A 19,457-nucleotide genomic window follows, 5' to 3' on the forward strand; every position below is an offset into this window, starting at 1 on the left:
CTCATCACACTGCAGAGGCAGCTCACCACAGGCTGCTCTCCTGTAGCGAGATCTGCAAAGGCAGACCGCCAGGCGAGCGCACGGCTCCATTAACTACGGTCCCACACAGGTCACAGCCTGCCCATACTAGATCCCATTTTCTAGGCTTGATCTCAAATCCTTTTTTTTTTTCCCCCGGAAGCACCAGGATAGGCAGCAGGGCACACCAGGTATCCCTCCGTAAGCAAAGCACCGAACTGTTTAGCTTGGCCAGCTAACTATGCCAGCACGTACCACACAACAGCTGAGCCCGAGTCCACCGCAGAGCGAGAACGACTGTGACAGATGAGCAGGGGCGCTGCCGAGCGAGCAGGCTCCACTGCATCGTGCTTCATCTCTCTGCAGCAGCAAGGCTTTAAAGAGCTGACAGAGCAGGTAAATCCTGTCACAACTTTACAGAGCCAAACCTAGGGATTCGGGAAGACAAACATACCCAAAGGCAAATTCAGCCTGCTCCGAGCAAGCGTTTCCTGCAGAGGACTAGGCAAGATTAGTTCACATGAAGGAGCTCCCCTGCTCTGACACGCTCTACAACTTCAAGCACTGCAGACCTGCCTATCCCAAAACTGGGGCACAATTCCCATGTGCGGTGCGTGTTTTTGCCCTTGGCTCAAGTTATTTAATGAGATACCAAAGCAAGTGATCTGCTGCTGCATATTCCTTATTAACGCTGCAAAGGCCCAAGATGCAGCAGTCTCCACCTCCGCGTTGCTCGATGCAGTAGGTAACGCACAAAGCCGCAAGCGGCAACCGCATGGGTTGCTTATACCCCAGAGCAGCTGAGGTCTGACAGGTAAGTAACTGCTCCCGGAACTCGGTAAGCCTTCAAAGAGGAAGGCTAATGCCCAGCTCTTCCTCCCTGCCTCTCACGACTGTCCAGGACAAAGAGCTGGGTTTGCACATGCAGCATTAAGGCTCCCGCTCGGCACGCCACAGTACCAACACAGCACGAAAGCCCGGTCCTGCGGCAGGCCAGCGCACGTTGACCCCAGGAGAGTCAGTGCAGGCAGGAAAGCGGCTCTTCCTCGGGTGCATGTTTTCCGCTCGTGTCTCCTTGGGCCACTCAGTAGCCCCTAAGGGTGCAACCTGGAACATAAACCTCAAGAGCAGACTTGCACAGTCTTCCTACTTGTATAAAAGTCAGGAGGATGGCATCCATCCAGCCGGCTCCATACTCCTTCCCGTCACTCAGCGCCACTGAACCCCAGACACCGGGCCACGACCCTCCTCTGCAAGGCACTGCACCACATCCGAAATATCAGGTCCTCTGCCCTGAACAGCTTTCGATTGACAAGGTATTTCGGCACACGCAGTCCAGAAAAAGACCCATTTACCCCAATTAGTGTGGATGGGGACAGCATCTGCACGCTCTTCTCTTGGGACTCCTTACCATGGATTTTACATAGGGACCAACCACCTATTTCGTGCCAGAAACAATCGACCGTTTTTTAGCCCGTGTGAACTTTATACTTCCCTTCTCTGCATGTAAGCTGTATCACAGCTAGCCTGCCTGGATTTATACTTGTGGCTTTCTGGCTCATCCCGCTGGAAGAAATCATCAGGTTTCTTGGTTATGCTATAAAAAAAAAAAATACTGCTTTCCTCAGGTTATATCAAAACCAAGTAATGCACACCCCATGGAAAAAAATCCTTTTCTGAGCTCCATTCCTGGCGAGGCCAAACCCGGGGAAACGTAGCCGTGTTCAGTAACAGACAGTAGTCACACATCAGACTACAATTTCAAATAATGTTTTTGTTTAAACAAAAAAACCACACCTCTGGCTTTGATGTTTAAGTGGTTCCGGCTTACAACAGAGAAACTCACCACGTCTTAGGAATGTTCTACGTGAAAATTGCCCTCAATTGCATTTACGTAAACCCAGAAAAACAAGGTCAGTGGAGGTATTCACGCTGCTCACTTTTCAACACTTCTTATTGAAATTACTTGTTAAATCTCCTTGAAAACATAACTTGCATATGACCTTATTCGAATAGTTATTTTCTTGAAAGTGCGTTTAATTAGAAGCACTGGTCTAGTAATGCTTCTGTGCCACAAGATCTCGCTAGATTTGGTGCAATAGAGCTGGCCTTGTAAAGGTGACTACGGTCTTGCTATTAATTCACTGATCACAGGTTTGCACCTTACAAAACAAGGAAGGAAATTATCATCTGCTTGACACACGGAAAAAACAAAGGTGAAAACCAAAAGGGAGGTATTTGCCCAAGACCACCTGGCAAATCAGGAGCTGAAACACTTGGAGTGTGCCAGCAGCCGCACAAGCCCTAATCCCAAGTGGCTCTTGTAATTAGTGAGCTAATAATGAATAATTGTATAACTCCAAATGCTGAAGTGATAGCAAAAGTGATTTCCAGCAGCATGAATATTCAGCTACCTGCAAACACAAAACCCCAAGTCCCCCGATGCTACCGCTTTTTTGCAATTATCTATCAGAAACCAAACTAAAGCGTTCCAATGGTTCAGTGATCATCAACTGGGCATCCCAGAAAGTAAGGCATTTCTTTGACAAGTTGCTTATTTCCAAGTTTCAGCCCAGCTTCTTTGTAATTCAGAGCTCCAGAAGGCTTTACTACTACCTCACTGAAGAGCTGCCCCAGAGCCAAAGCAGAGACTCACACGCAGGTTCTCTCCAGCGTGAAGCAGCTCCCAGATCTGTGGCCGCTTTCCACCTCCACCGGACACCAGGGACTTGTGCTGGCATCGCCGAACCCTCCCGTTCCCCGCAAGACTGAGCCACGCCTACGAGAAAGACAGGAGAGCTCTGCAAGAGCTCACTCAAAGCCGGGAAGGAGGGTATGCCTCTGGACTCTGGCCACGGACTCATTCCACAACTTCCAAAACGGGTCCTGCACAGGGGAAACGCATGTTCTAGGTGCGGAGGCAGCACCCTCCGACCCTTCTCATAGCAGGTCCTTTACGGAAACCCCTTGCACACCAACCTTGACACCGACTAGGGGAGCACCCTCCCTCAGGCCCCCCCACCTGCTCCCCAAAGATGCTTAGCACCTCTCACCCCTGCAGGGGCTCAGAGGACCAGCTGGCACCAAGCACCATCTCAAAAGCAGGCTGAAGGCTCAGAAAGCCGGATGACTAACTGACCTCCGAAGAAAGATTTGAGGGGGCAGGGGGAGAAAAAACACCATAAATTAGGTCAAACGCTCCTGAAAAATGCCAATTACTTTATATATAGCAGATTGCACTCAGATGTCATTTCATCTCAGCTTGCCGTTGTCAGATATTAGCTGAAATTCCCTGCTTTGCTTCGGCTGCCATATTAAAGTGCCATGGATTCAATATTAATGAGGCAGATGAAACAGAATGAGACTAGGTTGGCACTTTCTGTGATAAAAGATACTTTGTGGCAGAAGAGCATTCATTTAAAAAGCATAAAGGATTGTTTCCTCTGCTTGGAAATTACACACAACATACAGGAAACAAATGAAACCATTCTCAAATGTAATTAAAAATTTTAATCTTCTGATTTTTATAAGCTAACAAAGACATAAGCCTTGATTCGTTGTTTCTTCTGTTAAGAACAACAATGGCGGCAACTTGCGTTACCTGGCTACAACTCAGGAAAGCTTTACAGATAAAATTGCTGACAGAGGATTTGAAAAAAATTACTTACACACACACACACACCAGTGCCTACACGCTGTGTCGGGCCGACGCAGAGGCAAAAAAAAAAAAAAATCAGGGCTCAGAACTCTGCGACTGACCAAGAGAGAAAACGCACAATTAGACCTGCCATAGCTCAACCAGGACATGAAACAGATTTGGGGGAGGAAAAAGCAGCAGCCAACGGATGTGGTGGTTAAGCCGTGTGATTTACCACTACGGCAAGTCACCAGACGACCTAGCAAAATCCCTGCTCCTCTTGGGGTCTTGACATGAAGATTTGAGGACTGTGCATGTGTTCAGTCCCAGATGGCTGCGTTAAGCCGTATAATCACCGCTAGCATTTACAGCTAGCAATATACCTGCTCACAGTATGACGACCTTATCTTTTAGCCATAAAAGCTGAGAATAAGTGAGAAGTGTTACCTGTTCTTTAATTCAGCAATTGCTGAAAGTACCAGTCTTGACATCTCAAACTAGGAACAAAACAAAACCAAAGACTATTGAAATATCATTAGCCATGCGGTTTCCTAAGTTCATTCTGCAGACAGACAGGGAATTTAATTCTACCAATAAAAACAAAAGGGAACAACAGAAAAAAGAAAATTCTTTAATCATATCTAGAAGAAAAGGAAAATCCAACTACATTTATGCACAACCTCTTTATTGGCAACCCCGTACATTTCCTACACACATCTAGAAGGTGTGGGGTGATCCACATTACTGCAGAGAGATGCCAAGAACAAGCGTCAATGATTACCAGATATCTTCACCTTTCCAGGTTGCAAATTTTTTATTTCCAAGCTAGGTTGTTGCCTGCCAAATTTTGTCCTGGAACAATAAAATCAGGGCCGTCACCCTGCTATTCTTCATTCATTTGAAAGCTGCCAAAAGCTCCTAGGCTGACTCAGATTGGAGGAGATGGATTTTCACAGGGGCTAAAAGGACAAGATTTGTGTGCTTCGCGACACAAAGATTGGGCAGACTTGCAATTCAATCTCCACCGCAGTTTGCGCTCTTGTACTTCACTGCGAATCAGTCACCACGCTGCCCTGCCGAAGAGGGAAATAAAAACTCGTGCTGTCGCCGAGCAAGCCGTCTACCAAACTTGCTCCTCTCCCACCTTCATTTGCTTTACAGACAAAACCAGAGGCTGCCACCCCAAGACCGTCAGAAACCTAATTCAAGCCACGTTAATGTGCTCGAGCAAAGCATTTCGCACACTTGGTGCATTCAACGCACGCCTGGAAAATAGATTCTGTGGAGTCTCGTGCTTACGCAGGACATCGTACTTTACTGTGCACCCAAGTAACCCCTGGCAAAACACCCAGACTTTGCAGAACACCTTCAGATCCACAGACAGACCCAAACAGTCCTGCAAATCATTTACAAAGATCCCCCTCGGGAGGCAAAACGCTATTTCTCCCTTCCATTCCCATCGTGTGAGAGGGGTTAATATAATTTCTGAATGAACTACACGAGATGCACGCAGATTTCCAGAAACAATTCGCATTCGAACTACTGCTGTGCACAGCAATCAGTTCTCGGAGCCGCTGGCAAAGCAGGCAACATCTGTGGCAAAACCAAAATGTTTCTAAAACGAGTCTTTTTCTATCAGCTTGCGCCAAGTATTCACGACCAGATCTGGTAAAGAAATAACCTGCAATTACAGTACTTCAATAACATATTTCCAGCAGCTAGATCCCACTTGAAAATAAAACCGGGATGCAGAAACGGTAACAGAAAATGCAATTAGATAACAAAGATCTAAAGAAGCTATAAGCTGAGATCAGAAAAACAAACAAACATAAAACCCCAAAACCCAGTCGTAGCCTGCTCTTTGCCATCACCTTATGTGGGATGCTACCAAAGAAAACAAAAAGCCTAAGAAAAAGATTCAGCTCCTCCATATTTTCAGCAACTTCAAAAGCTCTGATTGCAAATTCAGATCCTAAGGCTACTTAGCCACTTTTCTAAACGCAGGCACAGTCTTTTTTTTTTTTTTTTTTTTTTTTTTTTTTTACACATAAGGAGTCTGAGAGATAGCTCAAGACTTATCAAGTGCAGAGCTCATCAAGTTAATTGTACTCCTAGTAAAACAGCAATAACGGCCTTTGGACCGCATTTCATGCCAACAGCGGGTATCGCTTATATTGGACGAGCAGACAGCGCAGCCACAGGGAGAAAGCTTGCAGAAGGGCTGGGTATTGCTAACGGAAAGCCATGAGGAGCTTTTCCTCCTTCTCACAGCTTTTTCTCCACCACCACATGCAAGGCCAAGCGGGCCTTGCCTACACCCGCATTAATCACACCTGCCTGAGCAGTGGATGAAAACGGCTCTGCCGATTCCAGCGAGTCCTGGCCCACGTACATCTAAACCAGGCACCGTGGCCTAGAGGAGGGAGAAAGGCATCCAGATGTAATAAAGCAGCCAAGAAAAAGCATCTCTTATTCCCACCTCACTGAACGCATTGCGCAGCGGCAAGCAAACTAGCACTAATAATACAGGGAGAAAGAACAACATTTGGGGTAAGTTTTTGTTATCGCTGCTCTTAGCCAAGCCAAGACCCTGAACTTGGTTTTCTACCTCTGATCTGGAGCATTCTCCACCAGTATTAACGCTGAATGTTAACAGCACCGTGGTGTTCGTCTGAACCATTATTACGCATCACTTATTACAGTAGGCTGGAGAGCGGTTCACAGAGCTGGAAGTGAAGGCAGCTACATACTGTACCTAAAAAAAGCTTGAAGTACTATTGTGGGGCTTTTTTTGTTTCTTTTTAAAATGACCCGGTCGCACCCAGCTGTTCCAAGCTCAAACTGCCTCAGCATCTTTTCCTGCAAGAGCCCCTGTAGCTTATAGGACTGAAGCCTAGAGCTAAACCAAGCCAACAAAGAGGTCAGACAAGGCGGAAGCATTTGCCAGGCCAACAGAAGACGGTGTCTCCTCGGCATCTCTCCTGCAAAGCCAGCCACAAGCTACGGAGCAAACTCATGCCCATGCTCTCGGCATCACCTCGAGAAGAAGAGACATACCAAGGGCACAGAAGGAGCGACAACCCTCAAATCTCTCCAAAGCGGGCAGTCAGCCAGCAAAGCCATCTCTCTCAGGGGCTGCAGGGGTGGGAAGGGAACATATAAAATATGCCTCAGCTCTGAGTAAATATTTTACTTCTCAGATTCACGCTGCTTACTTAATCAATCCCCATCATTATTTCAGAGGCCCGACTCAGACACTAAAATTGATTCCCTGTGATGTCATCTACACAAAATAAGGATTTTCCAAGTACCTCCATCAGATCCTGACTCCAGGTCAGCTCACTTCATGCTGGAAAAGCCAGAGGCCCCGAGCTTGCGGTGGGCCGGACACATAGCACGCCCCGCAACCGAGGCTGTGCTGAAAACAGGGCGAGGAGGAGGCAGGTTCCCACCATTGTTCACATCAACAGGAGCAACAAGAATTGTCTGAAAGAATTTCCTACTGCAAACAAGCCACCGAGGTGAATAAAGGAAACGAAGAGTTCACAAACTAAAATACTCAAGTCCTGTGTGCACCACCCAGGTCTGCTTCCCTGGCACAGACAGTTGAGCCAGGCCAGGCCCAAAAAGCCACGCTCTGCAGCTGAAAGCGGGCAAGGAAGCCAAAACCCGTGCCCCGGCCACCTCTGCAGCCCCAGCAGTGCCACCCAAGCCCACAACATCCATCGCCGCGTTCACCGGCAGGAAAACCCACAGCCCCACGATGCTCCCTGGAGGATACCTGACAGCAGGGACAGCTCGGCCTGGCGGTTCACTTGGAACACAACAAGCCGCAAAGCGGCCAGGGCATTGCTGACCCGTGCCTGAAGCACGACAATCCACTCCCTGCCCGAGGGTCCATCCCTGACTCGCCTCGTCCCCCAGCCTGTCTCAGTCTCAGCTCTCCACCTGCAATAGCTCTTCTCCCACCCAGTCGCACCTTCGTCAATGAAGGCGACCAGATGCTCGGCTAGCAAGAGCACAGCAACGCTCACAGAGCCAAGGCTGCATCTCCTTTCTTCGTGCTCATCTCATTGGCTAAAATCACTGGTCATGGTGGTCCTGCTCTACCCGCCAACACACGTGGACGTGGCTTTCCGAAGGCGCTGCCCCACAGCCCTTGCTGACCCCGGTGGGTGCTGGTAGATCTGCTGTTCAGAGAAAGACAGAGCACGTAGAGTCTTCAGCTCCGCTAGCCCAGCTCTACCTCCTTGTCTCCCTCTTTCATTCCCTCCCCTCCATGGATACCGGCAGTCTCTCACTATCAAGTATTTTTAAAACAGATGGAAGAATACACTGTGCCGTTCTAATCTCTTAGACAACGTTACCCATGGCTCCCACATAAAATTTGTATTCCAGCTTCATTTTCCATCAATTTTTGTTTGAGTTGGAGAGGAGCATACATTAGTGTATACATATGAGTAAACATGAGTTTTGCTCCTTTAACTAGACCAAGCTATGAGTCTGTAAACATTTAGGATAAACAAATAAAGAGAAGGGTAGGGAGGCCAGAGCCCTCTTCCATGCTCCGAACTACCAAGAAACCAGCCAGCACTGGTCAAGATGCTGGGAATTAACCCAGAGGAGGAAGAGGGTCCCCCATCTAGCACATCTCAAGACTTTCCAGACTGCAAGTGGCTTATCTCACACTGAGCCCAGATGACCATACGCATCCTTCCACTCTGATGCATGTTTAAGCATACGCATGGCTTTCATCAGCTGAGAGGTCCCGTGGCGGCTCCCAGCACCAATCCTGCCAAAACTTTGCTTATGCATGCCTTACATTTACATACCGAGATCAGTCTCTATTAAGTCAAATGAAATTACAGGCAGTGCACTACACATGTGCCTCCACATCTGTGGAAGCAGGGCCTTAAAATGAAAGCCGCCCATCCTACCAAAACACGCCCTGCTCGGCTACAATTAAACACAGACACTTCAGAGCAGTTCGCTCAAGTCATTTTTTTATGCATGCTTTTACAATTAACATAATATCCTGCCAGGACGTAAAAGGTTGTGACTCAGGAATGTTATCATCGTTTTAAGTCAAACTGACTCGCTTTTCGTTTCGTTCCTTTTCTTTCCCCTTCCTTTAATTCTACCCCCATGCTCCTTCCAACAAGATGCATACCACTCAGGGCCCTTATAAAATATGATTATTAAGTTGAAAGCTTGATAAGCAAACGTTCATCAGCCTTGCCTTGCTCTACCGTGTAATTAACTATTTCTTCAAACTCCCTACCACCCCCACCCCCCAGCAACACAACAGCAGCATGCAAAGCGGTAGCAGAGACGATTAGATAAGAAGGGATACGAGATGAAACGCCCCCGACATCTACTGATTACCAGCCCACTGTCCTTTCTTCTCTTATCACCCCAAGATAAAACTCTCTCCTCCAAAAAGCACCTATTCTGGAGAATGAACGGTCTGCCCACCGGCTGCTTATGAGGAAGCCGAGTGCCCTCAGGCTTCCCTCTCGATTCTGCAATCAGTCCGACTGGACCAAAATCAGTTGCACACAATTGTGAATTTGGTTTAACTGGTGTTAAACCCTCTGCAGATGCTGTTTTGGGATTGCTCAACCAAAAATGCGAGAGGCTGAGTAGCGGCATGGCTTTCATATAACGACAGAAAAATAAAGCAAAACTCATACGCAAGAACAAACAGCTATCGCATCTTGCAACAAGCCACGTTCCCGAGCCTGTTCATCTTGCGAGGTCGCTACTCGACACAAAGCGGAGCAGCTCTGCTTGGCAATACCCTTCAGCCTGCCCTAAAAACCAGCTCAAGTAGTGGTTTCAATGCATCGTCTTACACTGAAAGACAAAATTCAATTTCTAAGCATGCTTTAGAACTTAAGATCAAGGAATCATTTCAGAAGAAGCTTTATGAACAGCTGGTATAATTTATAGGTATTCTGCTAACAAATATCAGCTCTTATTTTGCTTAGTAGCATAACTTCCCCACCTCCAGTAACACCATTAACCCCATCTTCATATATCTGCTTTGCCACATCAGAGGAACCATACAGCCCCGCAGACCCAGAAGTGCATAATAAAAGCCAAAACAAACTGTCTCATCCGGGTCACATCTTGAGCGCAGACTATTCCCTTATTATGGGAAGGAGCCACATTCGAGTCCTCCGCTCACGGGCAACATCTGTTTTACTCGCAAGCACTGAAAAAGTTACCGGAACATCGGTCAAGTCCCTCTCCCTCCTCCGGCCGACAACGCACAAAAGCGCATTCAGTCCGGTCGTGGTGGAGTTTCATTCAAGGTTCTCCAAGCTGGATGCAAGAGAGACTTTCTTTTCGGGAACAGCATCTGTTAGGTTTTGTGGCGGGTTTTTGTTTTGGTTTTCGGGTGTGTTTTTTCTTTTTTCCTTTCTCTGTGTGAAGGGGAAATCTTTTGTCTTTCTCAACGTGGATGTAAAAACCTCCCGGCCACCACAGCCCCCGAAAAACGGTCACGCTGGAAGATGCAAAACACGCGTGCCCCTCGGAAGACTCTCACGCCGGGATTTCCAAGCCCGTAGCCCGCCGCAGCCGAGCGCCTAATGCCTTTCCCCGGGGGCTGCGGGCATTTCCCCGCCCGCCCGCCCACCCTGTAAGAGGCGCAGCCCCCCCCACTCCCAAGTTTTCCCATCCATGGGAATCGGCAGGGCACGAACACCCGCGGCAAGTCACCAAACGCGGCCCCAGCCCCAGCGGGAGCAGCTCGGGGACCTCCACCGGTGTGTCCCCGCTGCCCCGTGCGGCTCAACGCGAAAGGCTCCGGGAGGAGCTGCCGCTGCCGCCGGGGCCGGCCCCGCTGCAACAAAGAGCCGCGGCCCCAAACCCGGGCGAAAAAGTTTTGCGCGGGTTCCCCCCGGCCCCGGGAACGGGCAGAGGCGGCGGCGCCCCGGCACGCCCGCCGCCCCCTCCGGCATCGCACCCCCGCAACCCTCCGCATTACCTCCCGGGCGCTGCTCCCCTACAATCCCCGGCACGGCATCCCCGGCACTGCACCCCTACAACCCCCGGCACTGCACGCCGCCGTACTCGGGCGGTTCACCCCCCAGCACCGCGCCCCTGGCATTGCGTTGCACCCCTCCGTCCTCCAGCACCGCAGCCCCCCGCCACCGCTCCCCGCCGCCGCACCCACCGCCGGTCTTCCCACGGCCACGGCCATCGCGGTGCAGTGCGCTGCGCTCCCCGGCCCGCCGCCGCCTCCTCTGCGCTGGCTGCTAGGGCTGCAACATGGCCACCCGGCGGGGAGGGCCCATGCGCAATGCAAAGGGGCCGGGCGGCGAGGCGGGACCCCCCCGGCCCTCCCCCGGGGCCGCCGGGGAGCGCGGGCGGGCGGGCGACGCGGCCCCGGCCGGCTGCAGAGCCGCGACCTCTCGGGGAACCCCGAAAGCAGGCTAGAGCCCCGGGGGGGCTGCAGCAAGACTGCAGTCAATCCCCAGCAGTAATTGCAATTAATCCCTCTCCTGGCGAGCCCTTCGGGGAGGGGCTGGCCCGGGGAGGGGGAGCTCGGCCTGCTCCCTGCCTGCGCCCCCCCAGCTGGGCCGCTTGTGTCCATCCCCTTCACCTGAAAGCGTCACACTCTCCGACTCTGGCAGCCCCACAGCGATGGGGAGACAGCCGAAAGCAAAGAGACTTATCTGCTCCGGGTGTGCCGTTGCAAAGAGACGGCCAAGCAAGGGACTGGCAAGGTCCTCCTTCCCCCAGTTTGGTTAAGCAGGAGGATGGGGATTTGGCAAAGAGGTATGTCTAACAGGGAGTCAGATGGGAGCTCCCAGAGCTGGGGCTGATTGCCAACAGAAGCCCCTCATGCCCTCATACAGTAAGACACAGAGCAAAGCCAGGCACCTCATTCCTTGTGTTTCCCAGAGCTCTCCCCTCCTGCCAAACACAGCCATGGTCCCTTTTTAAACAAATGGGGTATACCAAACAACTGCCATGGTGGCCAGTTCCTCTCCCACTCCGGTAAATGATTTCCAGGAAGAAAATGAAGCACAGCTGACTCCTTGCTGCTCTGCCTGGCAAAATGCTTAACATCCCCATGTTAAGCATCACATCCCTTTACCTGCAAAGGTGGGAGTCCGAGGGCTAAATTCACCACGTCTGCTCGCAAGTCCTCAACCAAGGCAGCGATGAAGGAAGGGCCCTGCTGGGTAAGGTCCTGCAGTGTTTTGCAAGGCATAAAACCCCAAAAGGCTAACAAAGACAAAGACCTTATTCGCCGCACGCACGAAGGAATATGTTGAATTACAGACCTATCAGAGCTCCATCCTTACGGGAACATCCACAGGATCAAATAAAGCCAAGACGATAAAGGCTGAGAGCACCTCCTACAAATAAAAGACCCCAGGTATTAAGTCACTAGACCTCTGTGGCACACTTAGCGTTTGTACACTCTTCAACCAAAGACTTTTACCTTTCACTCCAAGATCCATTTTTGTACTGCTATGAAGAAACACATGGGTGTTCACAGAGGGCTACAAAGTCCAGGTATTTGCTTCCTGCAGCTCTTCTTATCATGTTTTGAAGGACTCAGGAGCTGGTATTTGAGAGTACTCACCCATGCCTGCCCCCAGACTGAACAGGAACAAAAGGAAGTACACGAGCACTACCCGGCACTGCTTTGCACCTGGGCTGAGGATCTGCACCTGGGGCAGCAGCCCTTAACGGGGCACAGGAGCAGCCATCATTAGCAAAGCTGCTACACCAAAAAAAGCTAATGGGGTTTCTCCCAGTCAAATTTTGCAAGCATAGTTGACACGGTGCTTTTATTATGCTAACATGTTAGGCGTTACTGCTAATAGACCAGGGAGGCTGCTATAACAGACTCATGTTCTTGCTCTTGTGGCAAATTCCTCCTGCACGCACGGCTCCAGGTGAGGAGGTGCTGAGTGTGCCTATACTGGGAAACGTGCTTGGACCAGTGCAGCCCCTAGTGGAAACCTGATGATCATATCTAAAGAGTTGCCCTCGTTGCACCTGTGGGTGAGGCAGACATAGCTTCCCCTTCTCTGAATTAGAGGCATGAGCTATACTCCTGCATCAGTGTAACTTAAGTAACGCAAAGATCTTCTGCGTTTGCACAACCCTAATGTGACTCACCGTGTCCCTCCTTGGTGCAAAGCTGGGAGAGCCGTGGCCGAGTTTTCTCTGCGATAGTCATGCATGCAGACCTTCCTGGGTATGGGTGTTCACGCTGAAAGAGCAGGGGGAAAAAAACCTCAACGTCAAGACAAAGAAATGTTCTGCAATCTTTCTAGATCTCAGCTAGTGTAGTTCCTTGCGTTCCTAGTGTTCAGCATGAAGAAGCAGACCCTTTGCTTCTGAAAGTTTCGTAACTGCTGCTAACAAATCGGTACCTGTGCAAAGGGAATTGCCAGTCCCTCCTTCTAGAGACCCTGTGGGAACTGTTTCCTTTTTTCCAAAGCTGTTTTGCATCTTTTTGCAGATAGGGCACATCAATGCTTTAACAACCTTTTGTGTCATTTTCTCATGGGATGAGAAAATACATGAGCATACACAGAACTTGGGTTAACTTACCTCCTGTTTAAAAACAAATACAGGTACATAGCTCCCAAAAGGCAACATCTTCTGGCACAACGATAGGAAGCTACAAGACTAAGTGGTGAGCGTTTTTTTTTTCTTTTAAAATGTTGAAGTAATGCTTGATCCTACCTCCACTTCGCAATTAGCACTACTCACAACTTACTCAAATTTCACCCAAAGAATCAAGAAACCTGCTGTGTCCTGAACTCCCAAAGAAGGCGAGACCCAGCCTAAGTTCAGCCATCCTGAAGACTCCCACCCGCAACCAGAAGTGACCGATCTGCAGACAGGGTAAATCATTCGAGCATAAGGGGAAACAAGAGTCTCTTTAAACCTCTTAGCATGAAGCAGGCGACGAAGCAAGTCCAGGTAGGAGGGCTGCACTTCTCCTTGTCTGCATGCAGCATTACACCCCTTTAATCCCAAAATGTGATTTGCAGCTCAGGCTGTCAGGGGAGACACGCGTGCCAGCATTTGGTCTGCATCGGAATCAACGCAAGCTACTCTTTCAGCAGACTTTTGCATCTGCCTACAAAGGGTATCGACAGAGAATCGCAACCAAACAGGTTACAACCAACTGCCATATTATTGACCATTATCTGAGCTATCCAGTAAGCAACACACCTCCAGCCAGTAGTGACCGTCAAGCGAGACGCATTAGTTTAACCCACTGCACTCGAACAAGCTCAGTGAGGCTTTCGGACCTCAGCAATGTGAAAGCATTGCCGTTCAGCGCCGGTCTCGGTCCTGCAGGTCCTTCAGCAGTCGCTTGACGTTACCCGAGTGTTTTGCTAACTTCAAGAAAAAAGTTTACAGGGTGAGAGCTGACATTTCTCTGTAGAAAAACCTCTACTTAGTCAAAGCTGAGCTTATAGTAAGCAAGATAATACCTCCAAGGGTGCTTAAATGACAATATGATATCATGGAAAGTCTCCTGCTTACGCTTTAGTCCAGTAAACCAAAACAACACTTTCATAGTAGTGTTGTCATTTGCCACTGTTGTTTACTCGAATTTTTTCTCTCCACAATCTACCATCCTCTCTTATTTGTGATCACATATATATCATTATGCTCCATTCATTTCGTCACAAACGCTTCCACTGAGAGCGTGTTGCTATCAAACACAGTTGTGACTGCAATTCAGGGCTCATCAGAAGAGCGAGAAAGGTATTTATGCCTTGAAGAACTGTATCAAAAGCACGTGCCAAACGGTAGAATATTAACACGAGCCTTACCCTTTTCCCAGCACCTGCACCCTACTCAGATGAACACCACTGATGCAATGTAGCCACACTCTCCTACAGCATACACCAGGGCGAAATCCAAAAGCAAGGTGTGGCAGGGCACGTAGCGCAGTTTCTCTTGCCGTGCCACCCAAGCGACCCACATCTTGGCACACGGAAGACTTCTCTGATACATTGCCTAAACTGTAACTTCTAACCTAGAAACTTGAGACTTTCTTTTAGGGCTGCTCCCACCACTCCAGAGGTTACAATTTAGCAGTCCTGCAGCTCCACAGCCACGTTTATCCTGCAAACCAGCACAATAATGTACCATGGCAGAAACTCACGGTTCAGAGTCAACAATCCAAAAGCACAGACCTGTGTAGCTTGCTTACCTGAGAGCAACACGGCCGCACGCATCCACTCTCACATGTGTTTGCAGGGTCTGAACCTTAAAAGTTACCCTAAGGTTTTGTGTTGCCAAAACAGATATCGCAAGCCTGTACGCACCATCTATTGCAACCTCTGCCCGGGGTTTGTGAAGGTTGCATACGCTTCCGGGTTTGCGGCGGGCTGGAGCTGATATTCCAAATATTTATGGATACACCGGAGCCTGCAGTAGAGAGAATTTCTGAAGCGTGACTTAGGGCCTGATCCAGACCTCTTCAGAGCCAGTGAGCCCGTACTGAGCTCAGTCCCTCTGTGCCTCTGTTCCATGACTGTAAGAAAAAACAGCACACCCTCTCTCCCACGCTTTCTACCCACTATCCACTCCCCAAACTCCTTGGGGCAGGGTCTGTCATTTGTTTGGCGTATACAGGGCACGTTGCCCACTGGGCCGCCGATCTGATGCATCCCTCTCAGCTGTAATGTACGCGCTGACGATAATAGCATTAGCGGTACAGAACAATGTTAGGTCCCCACTCCGGTATGACATGTGTCCAACCTACACAGTAAAACCAGAGATGATATGAGATATAATTTGACTTCAGGCACTCTTGGTATTTGTGTGTGGTTATCGTACATGGCTACAATCCCACACGCTTGTAATAACAGATACCCTGACCCACAACACATTCATGTATCTTTATTGCCAGTGTTTGTAAGTCACAGAATCGCAGGACGGTTCAGGTTGGAAGGCACCTCTGGAGATGGTCTGCTCCAGCCTCAGCTCAGGCAGGGCCCTGCAGAGCAGGACTGTGTCCAGTAGAGCTTAGAACGTCCCTGAGGATGGAAACCACAACCTCTCCAGTCAACCTGCTCTAATACTTGACCACCCTCACTGTAAAAGAGTTTCTCTTCACACACAAATGGAATTTCTTGCGTGTTGATTCGTGCCCATCACCTCCTGCCCGTTCACTGACATAACGACCGACAAAGTGCTCTTTCTCCTCACCGCACGCCCGCAAATTAACCTCACACTTCTCAGCGCGCTAGCAGGGCTCCTCCGGCCCCTCCACCCTGCTCCCCTCCTTCTCGGCCGCCGTTTCTCACGGCTGTCGCCCCATCCGCGCAGCCCCGCGGGCCGCCACCCCGGGCAAAGGCAACCGGGGGTGGGAGCCCGGCTGCGAAGGAGGAGGAAGAGGAGGAGGCGGAGAGGCCGGCGCGGCAGGAGGCGGGTTTCCCCGCCGCAGCAGCGCCGCGCACCTGGGTGCAGCACCGAGCACCGACGTGCGGCACCGAGCCGGAGTACCGAGAGCCAGAGTACCGAGAACCGGCTGGCGCGGAGCATGGCGCGGGAGCTGAGCCAGGAGGCCGTGCTGGACTTCCTCTGGGCGGCCGGGGGCCGAGCCCCCAACACGGCGCTGCTCCGCCACTTCCAGCGTTTCCTCCGCGACCCGGCGCTGACCGAGCAGCAGCGGCGAGAGCGCCGCGAATACTTCAAGAGCCTTGTCAATTCCCTGGCCACCGTCCACCCCGCCGCCGCCCCCGGCGCCTCCAAGGACATCGTCCTCCGCCGCAGGTACCGCGACCTCCTCGATGAGGAGCTGCCGCCGCCGGAGAAACAGAAGGAGAAGGAGGAGGAGGAGGAGGAGAAGATGGAGCCGCCGCCCCCGCCCCGACGCGACCCCGACCGGCGGCGCGACCCCCCAGGGGAGGCGGCGGAGAAAGGGCGGCCCGGCTGGGGGCGACCCCCGGGGGCCGTCGTCGCGGGGGGCTGCGCCGCCCGGGGCCGCGGCGGACTCTGCTGTGAGTGCCGCCGGGCGCGCCGCGCTGCCGCCGCCACCGCCCCGCCGGGCCCCGGGACGCCGCCCCCCGCCGCGCCGCCCCGCTCCCCGCCGCCCCCCGTGCAGCCGCCCCCGTACCGGACCCGGCCGCTGTCCTCGGCCCCCTGGGCGCTGCACCCCGACGGGCCACCCCGCTCCCGGCCCCCCCCGGCGCTGCCGTCGGGTCCTGGGGCGCTGACCCCCGCTGGGCCGTCCCGGTCCCGATCGCCGCAGCTGCCTCCCGCCGGGCCGCCCCCGTACGAGACCCTGCAGCCGCCGTCAGCCAGACCATCCCGGTCTCGGTCTCCGCCGGGACCCGGGGTGCTGCTTCCCACTGTGTCAGCCCCGTTCGGGTCCCGGCCACAACAACGCCCTAGAGGGCTGCCCCCAACCCAATCCCTGCCGCCGCCGCGCCCCGGCGTGCTGCCCCCTGACAGGCTGCCTCAGCCCCGGTCTCCGCCACAGATCCCTGCCGGGATGCCCCTACTGAAGGCCCCACCACCCTCAGCGGGCCCAGGGGTAAAGCCCTCCACCGGTCCATTCCAGTCCCCACTGCTGTCATCAGGTCCCAGGGTGCTGTCCCCGACCGAGCTGCCCCCATCCCGGTCCCCACAGCCACCCCTCGCCGATTCACCCCCATCCCGGTCCCTGCCATTGCTGTCCACCTCAGGGGTGCTGCCCCTGTCCCGGTCCCTGCAGACACTCCCTGCCAGCTCCTCCCCATCCCCACCACGTCTATCAGGCCCAGATGTGCTACCCTTCACCAGGCTGTCCCCATCACAGTCCCGGTCCCTGCAGCAACTTCCCACCAGGCCATCCCCATCCCCAACGAGGAGATCCAGGGTTCTGACCCCAAACGGACCAACCCAATCTCAAGCCCTGCTGCTGCACCCATACCAAACCCTGCCGCTGCCATCAGGTCCTGGGGTGCTGCCCCCCACCAGGCCACCTCCATCCCAATCCCCATCACAGTACCCCACCCAGCCACCCCCATCCCCGCAGATGCTCCCTGCCAGGCCACCGCCATCCCAGTCCTTGCTGCCAGCACGGGGCCCCACAGGGCCCCAGGCCCCAGAGAGCAGCCCCCCAGCACAGCTGCCCGTCTTCAGGAGCATCAGGTGCCAGCTTGCTTTGTTGGAGGTGCAGGGCATCACCCCGTCACCACCAGATGACTGTGGGCAGCAGCCCCGCACAATGACCTCCAAGAGCTTCTCTAGGAACATCTCAAGCCGGGGGCTGTCGGTGCCGCTGGGGCAGCGGGAACACGCCTGGCTAGTGGCCATGTCAGCAGGGTGCTGGGCTCAGGTGCGAGGGCTCTTCCTGGAAGAGCCGGAGCTGGCCCTGCATCGGGACTTCATGACAGGCTTCACAGTCCTTCACTGGCTGGCCAAGCACGGCGATGGGCCGGGCCTGCAGGAGCTGGCAGCGGCGGCACGGCAGGCTGGGCTGGCCCTGGATGTGGATGCCCGCTCGGGCTGCGGGTACACTCCGCTGCACCTGGCTGCCATACACGGCCACCAGCTTGTCATCAAGGTGCTGGTGCTGCAACTGGGGTGCCAGGTGCAGGTCCGGGACGGCAACGGGCGACGGCCCTGGGAGTACCTAGGCAGCTCCACCTCGGGGGAGATCTGGCAGCTCCTGGAGGCACCCCGAGGCACGATTATGTTCCCCACGCAGCCCCTGGCCCGCAGCGTGTCATCTCTCAGCAAGGTCTCGCCGTCCGCCGGCAGGGCAGCGCTGCCTGCCTGCCTCAGGCCGCAGCGCGGCCGTGGGGCAGCATCCCACCGAACTGGCAGCGAGAGTGACTGAGACACAGCTCCCTGGCAATCCCTGCCAGTGGAGATGGGACCTCGGTGGCCATTCCACAAGAGGAAGCCAGGCAGGCCGAAAAAAAGCTGTGAAACAGATTGAACCTATTGAAGAATGTACTCTTAAATTAATCCAATGAACCGTTGTCCGAGCCTCTCTGCCCTCCCTCCCATTTCTTGCTTTTCTGCCAGTGAGAAGATGCAACGACTCCGCTGGAAGCACATCTGAACCCTTGGTAGGAAAGTCCTATGCACCCTACAGGGTGGGCACCAGCTGCTGCATGCAGGCACAATCGCCAGCGTTAGGGCGACCGTGGGTTGGGGGTCTCAGACTCTGATGTGAAGCTCTCAGCCTGGCCCCAACCAGGGCAGAGCACTTGTTTTTGCTTACAGCAATAGATCATTGTCGGTTCTGAGGTTTGCAAAACACTTGTTTACACTGCCTAAATTCTGGGGACTAATTAAGACTGCATCCCTTTTTAATCCCAGCAGATTAAGGACCGAGTCCTGCTTTTAAAAATGCAGCTGATCAAGGTCCAGCCTTCCAGCAAGTCCTCAGAGCACGACTGGCTGTGGCAGAGGGCGGCAGCTTTCGGGGAGAGCCCCGAGTTGAAGAGGGTGTAACACACCCACTCCATTTCTCAGCCCATCTTGCCCACTAGCCCATGTGGAAAGGAATGCAGGGCAGCACCGCAGCCCTACTCCTCCCCAAGACTGCCCCAGGCTGCCCGGCAGCACCGATACCGCCCCCTCCTTCCTGCGCCTCCAGTCCCTTTCCTCACATCACAGGACTAGGAAGTGGTACCCACGTTGAGGCTAGAGCCCCATTCCCATGCCTGGGGATGGAAAGCATTGCTGCAGGAACCCAAGTTGGGCAGAAAAGGAGCTGCGCTGCGGTACGGCTCCCAGGCTTGTAGGGGGAAGGCAATTTCATAACCAGAGCTGCATTTGCCCAGAGACCCCAGCCCTAAAT

The 19,457-nt window shown here is 52.8% G+C and overlaps 2 protein-coding genes across 4 annotated transcripts in view; one reads left to right on the forward strand and one right to left on the reverse strand.

The window, feature by feature from the left end:
- The window catches only part of SEPTIN11 (septin 11), a 71,450-nt gene extending 60,467 nt beyond the window's left edge, over nucleotides 1-10,983 (reverse strand). For all 3 annotated transcript variants that reach the window (XM_054825258.1, XM_054825260.1, XM_054825259.1), the window contains exon 1: nucleotides 10,839-10,983. In XM_054825258.1, the coding sequence (XP_054681233.1) occupies nucleotides 10,839-10,865 (27 nt within the window). In that variant the 5' untranslated portion in view covers nucleotides 10,866-10,983. The remainder of the gene's footprint in view (nucleotides 1-10,838) is intronic.
- Nucleotides 10,984-16,054: 5,071 nt separating this feature from the next.
- SOWAHB (sosondowah ankyrin repeat domain family member B) lies at nucleotides 16,055-18,685 on the forward strand. Its single transcript, XM_054825304.1, has 2 exons — nucleotides 16,055-16,697; nucleotides 16,764-18,685. Exons 1-2 carry the CDS (start codon nucleotides 16,200-16,202, stop codon nucleotides 18,483-18,485), a joined length of 2,220 nt encoding a protein of 739 aa, XP_054681279.1. The 5' UTR covers nucleotides 16,055-16,199; the 3' UTR covers nucleotides 18,486-18,685.
- Nucleotides 18,686-19,457: the final 772 nt, after the last annotated feature.

Source organism: Grus americana, chromosome 4 (assembly GCF_028858705.1).
Source record: "Grus americana isolate bGruAme1 chromosome 4, bGruAme1.mat, whole genome shotgun sequence".
Lineage (NCBI taxonomy): Eukaryota > Metazoa > Chordata > Aves > Gruiformes > Gruidae > Grus > Grus americana.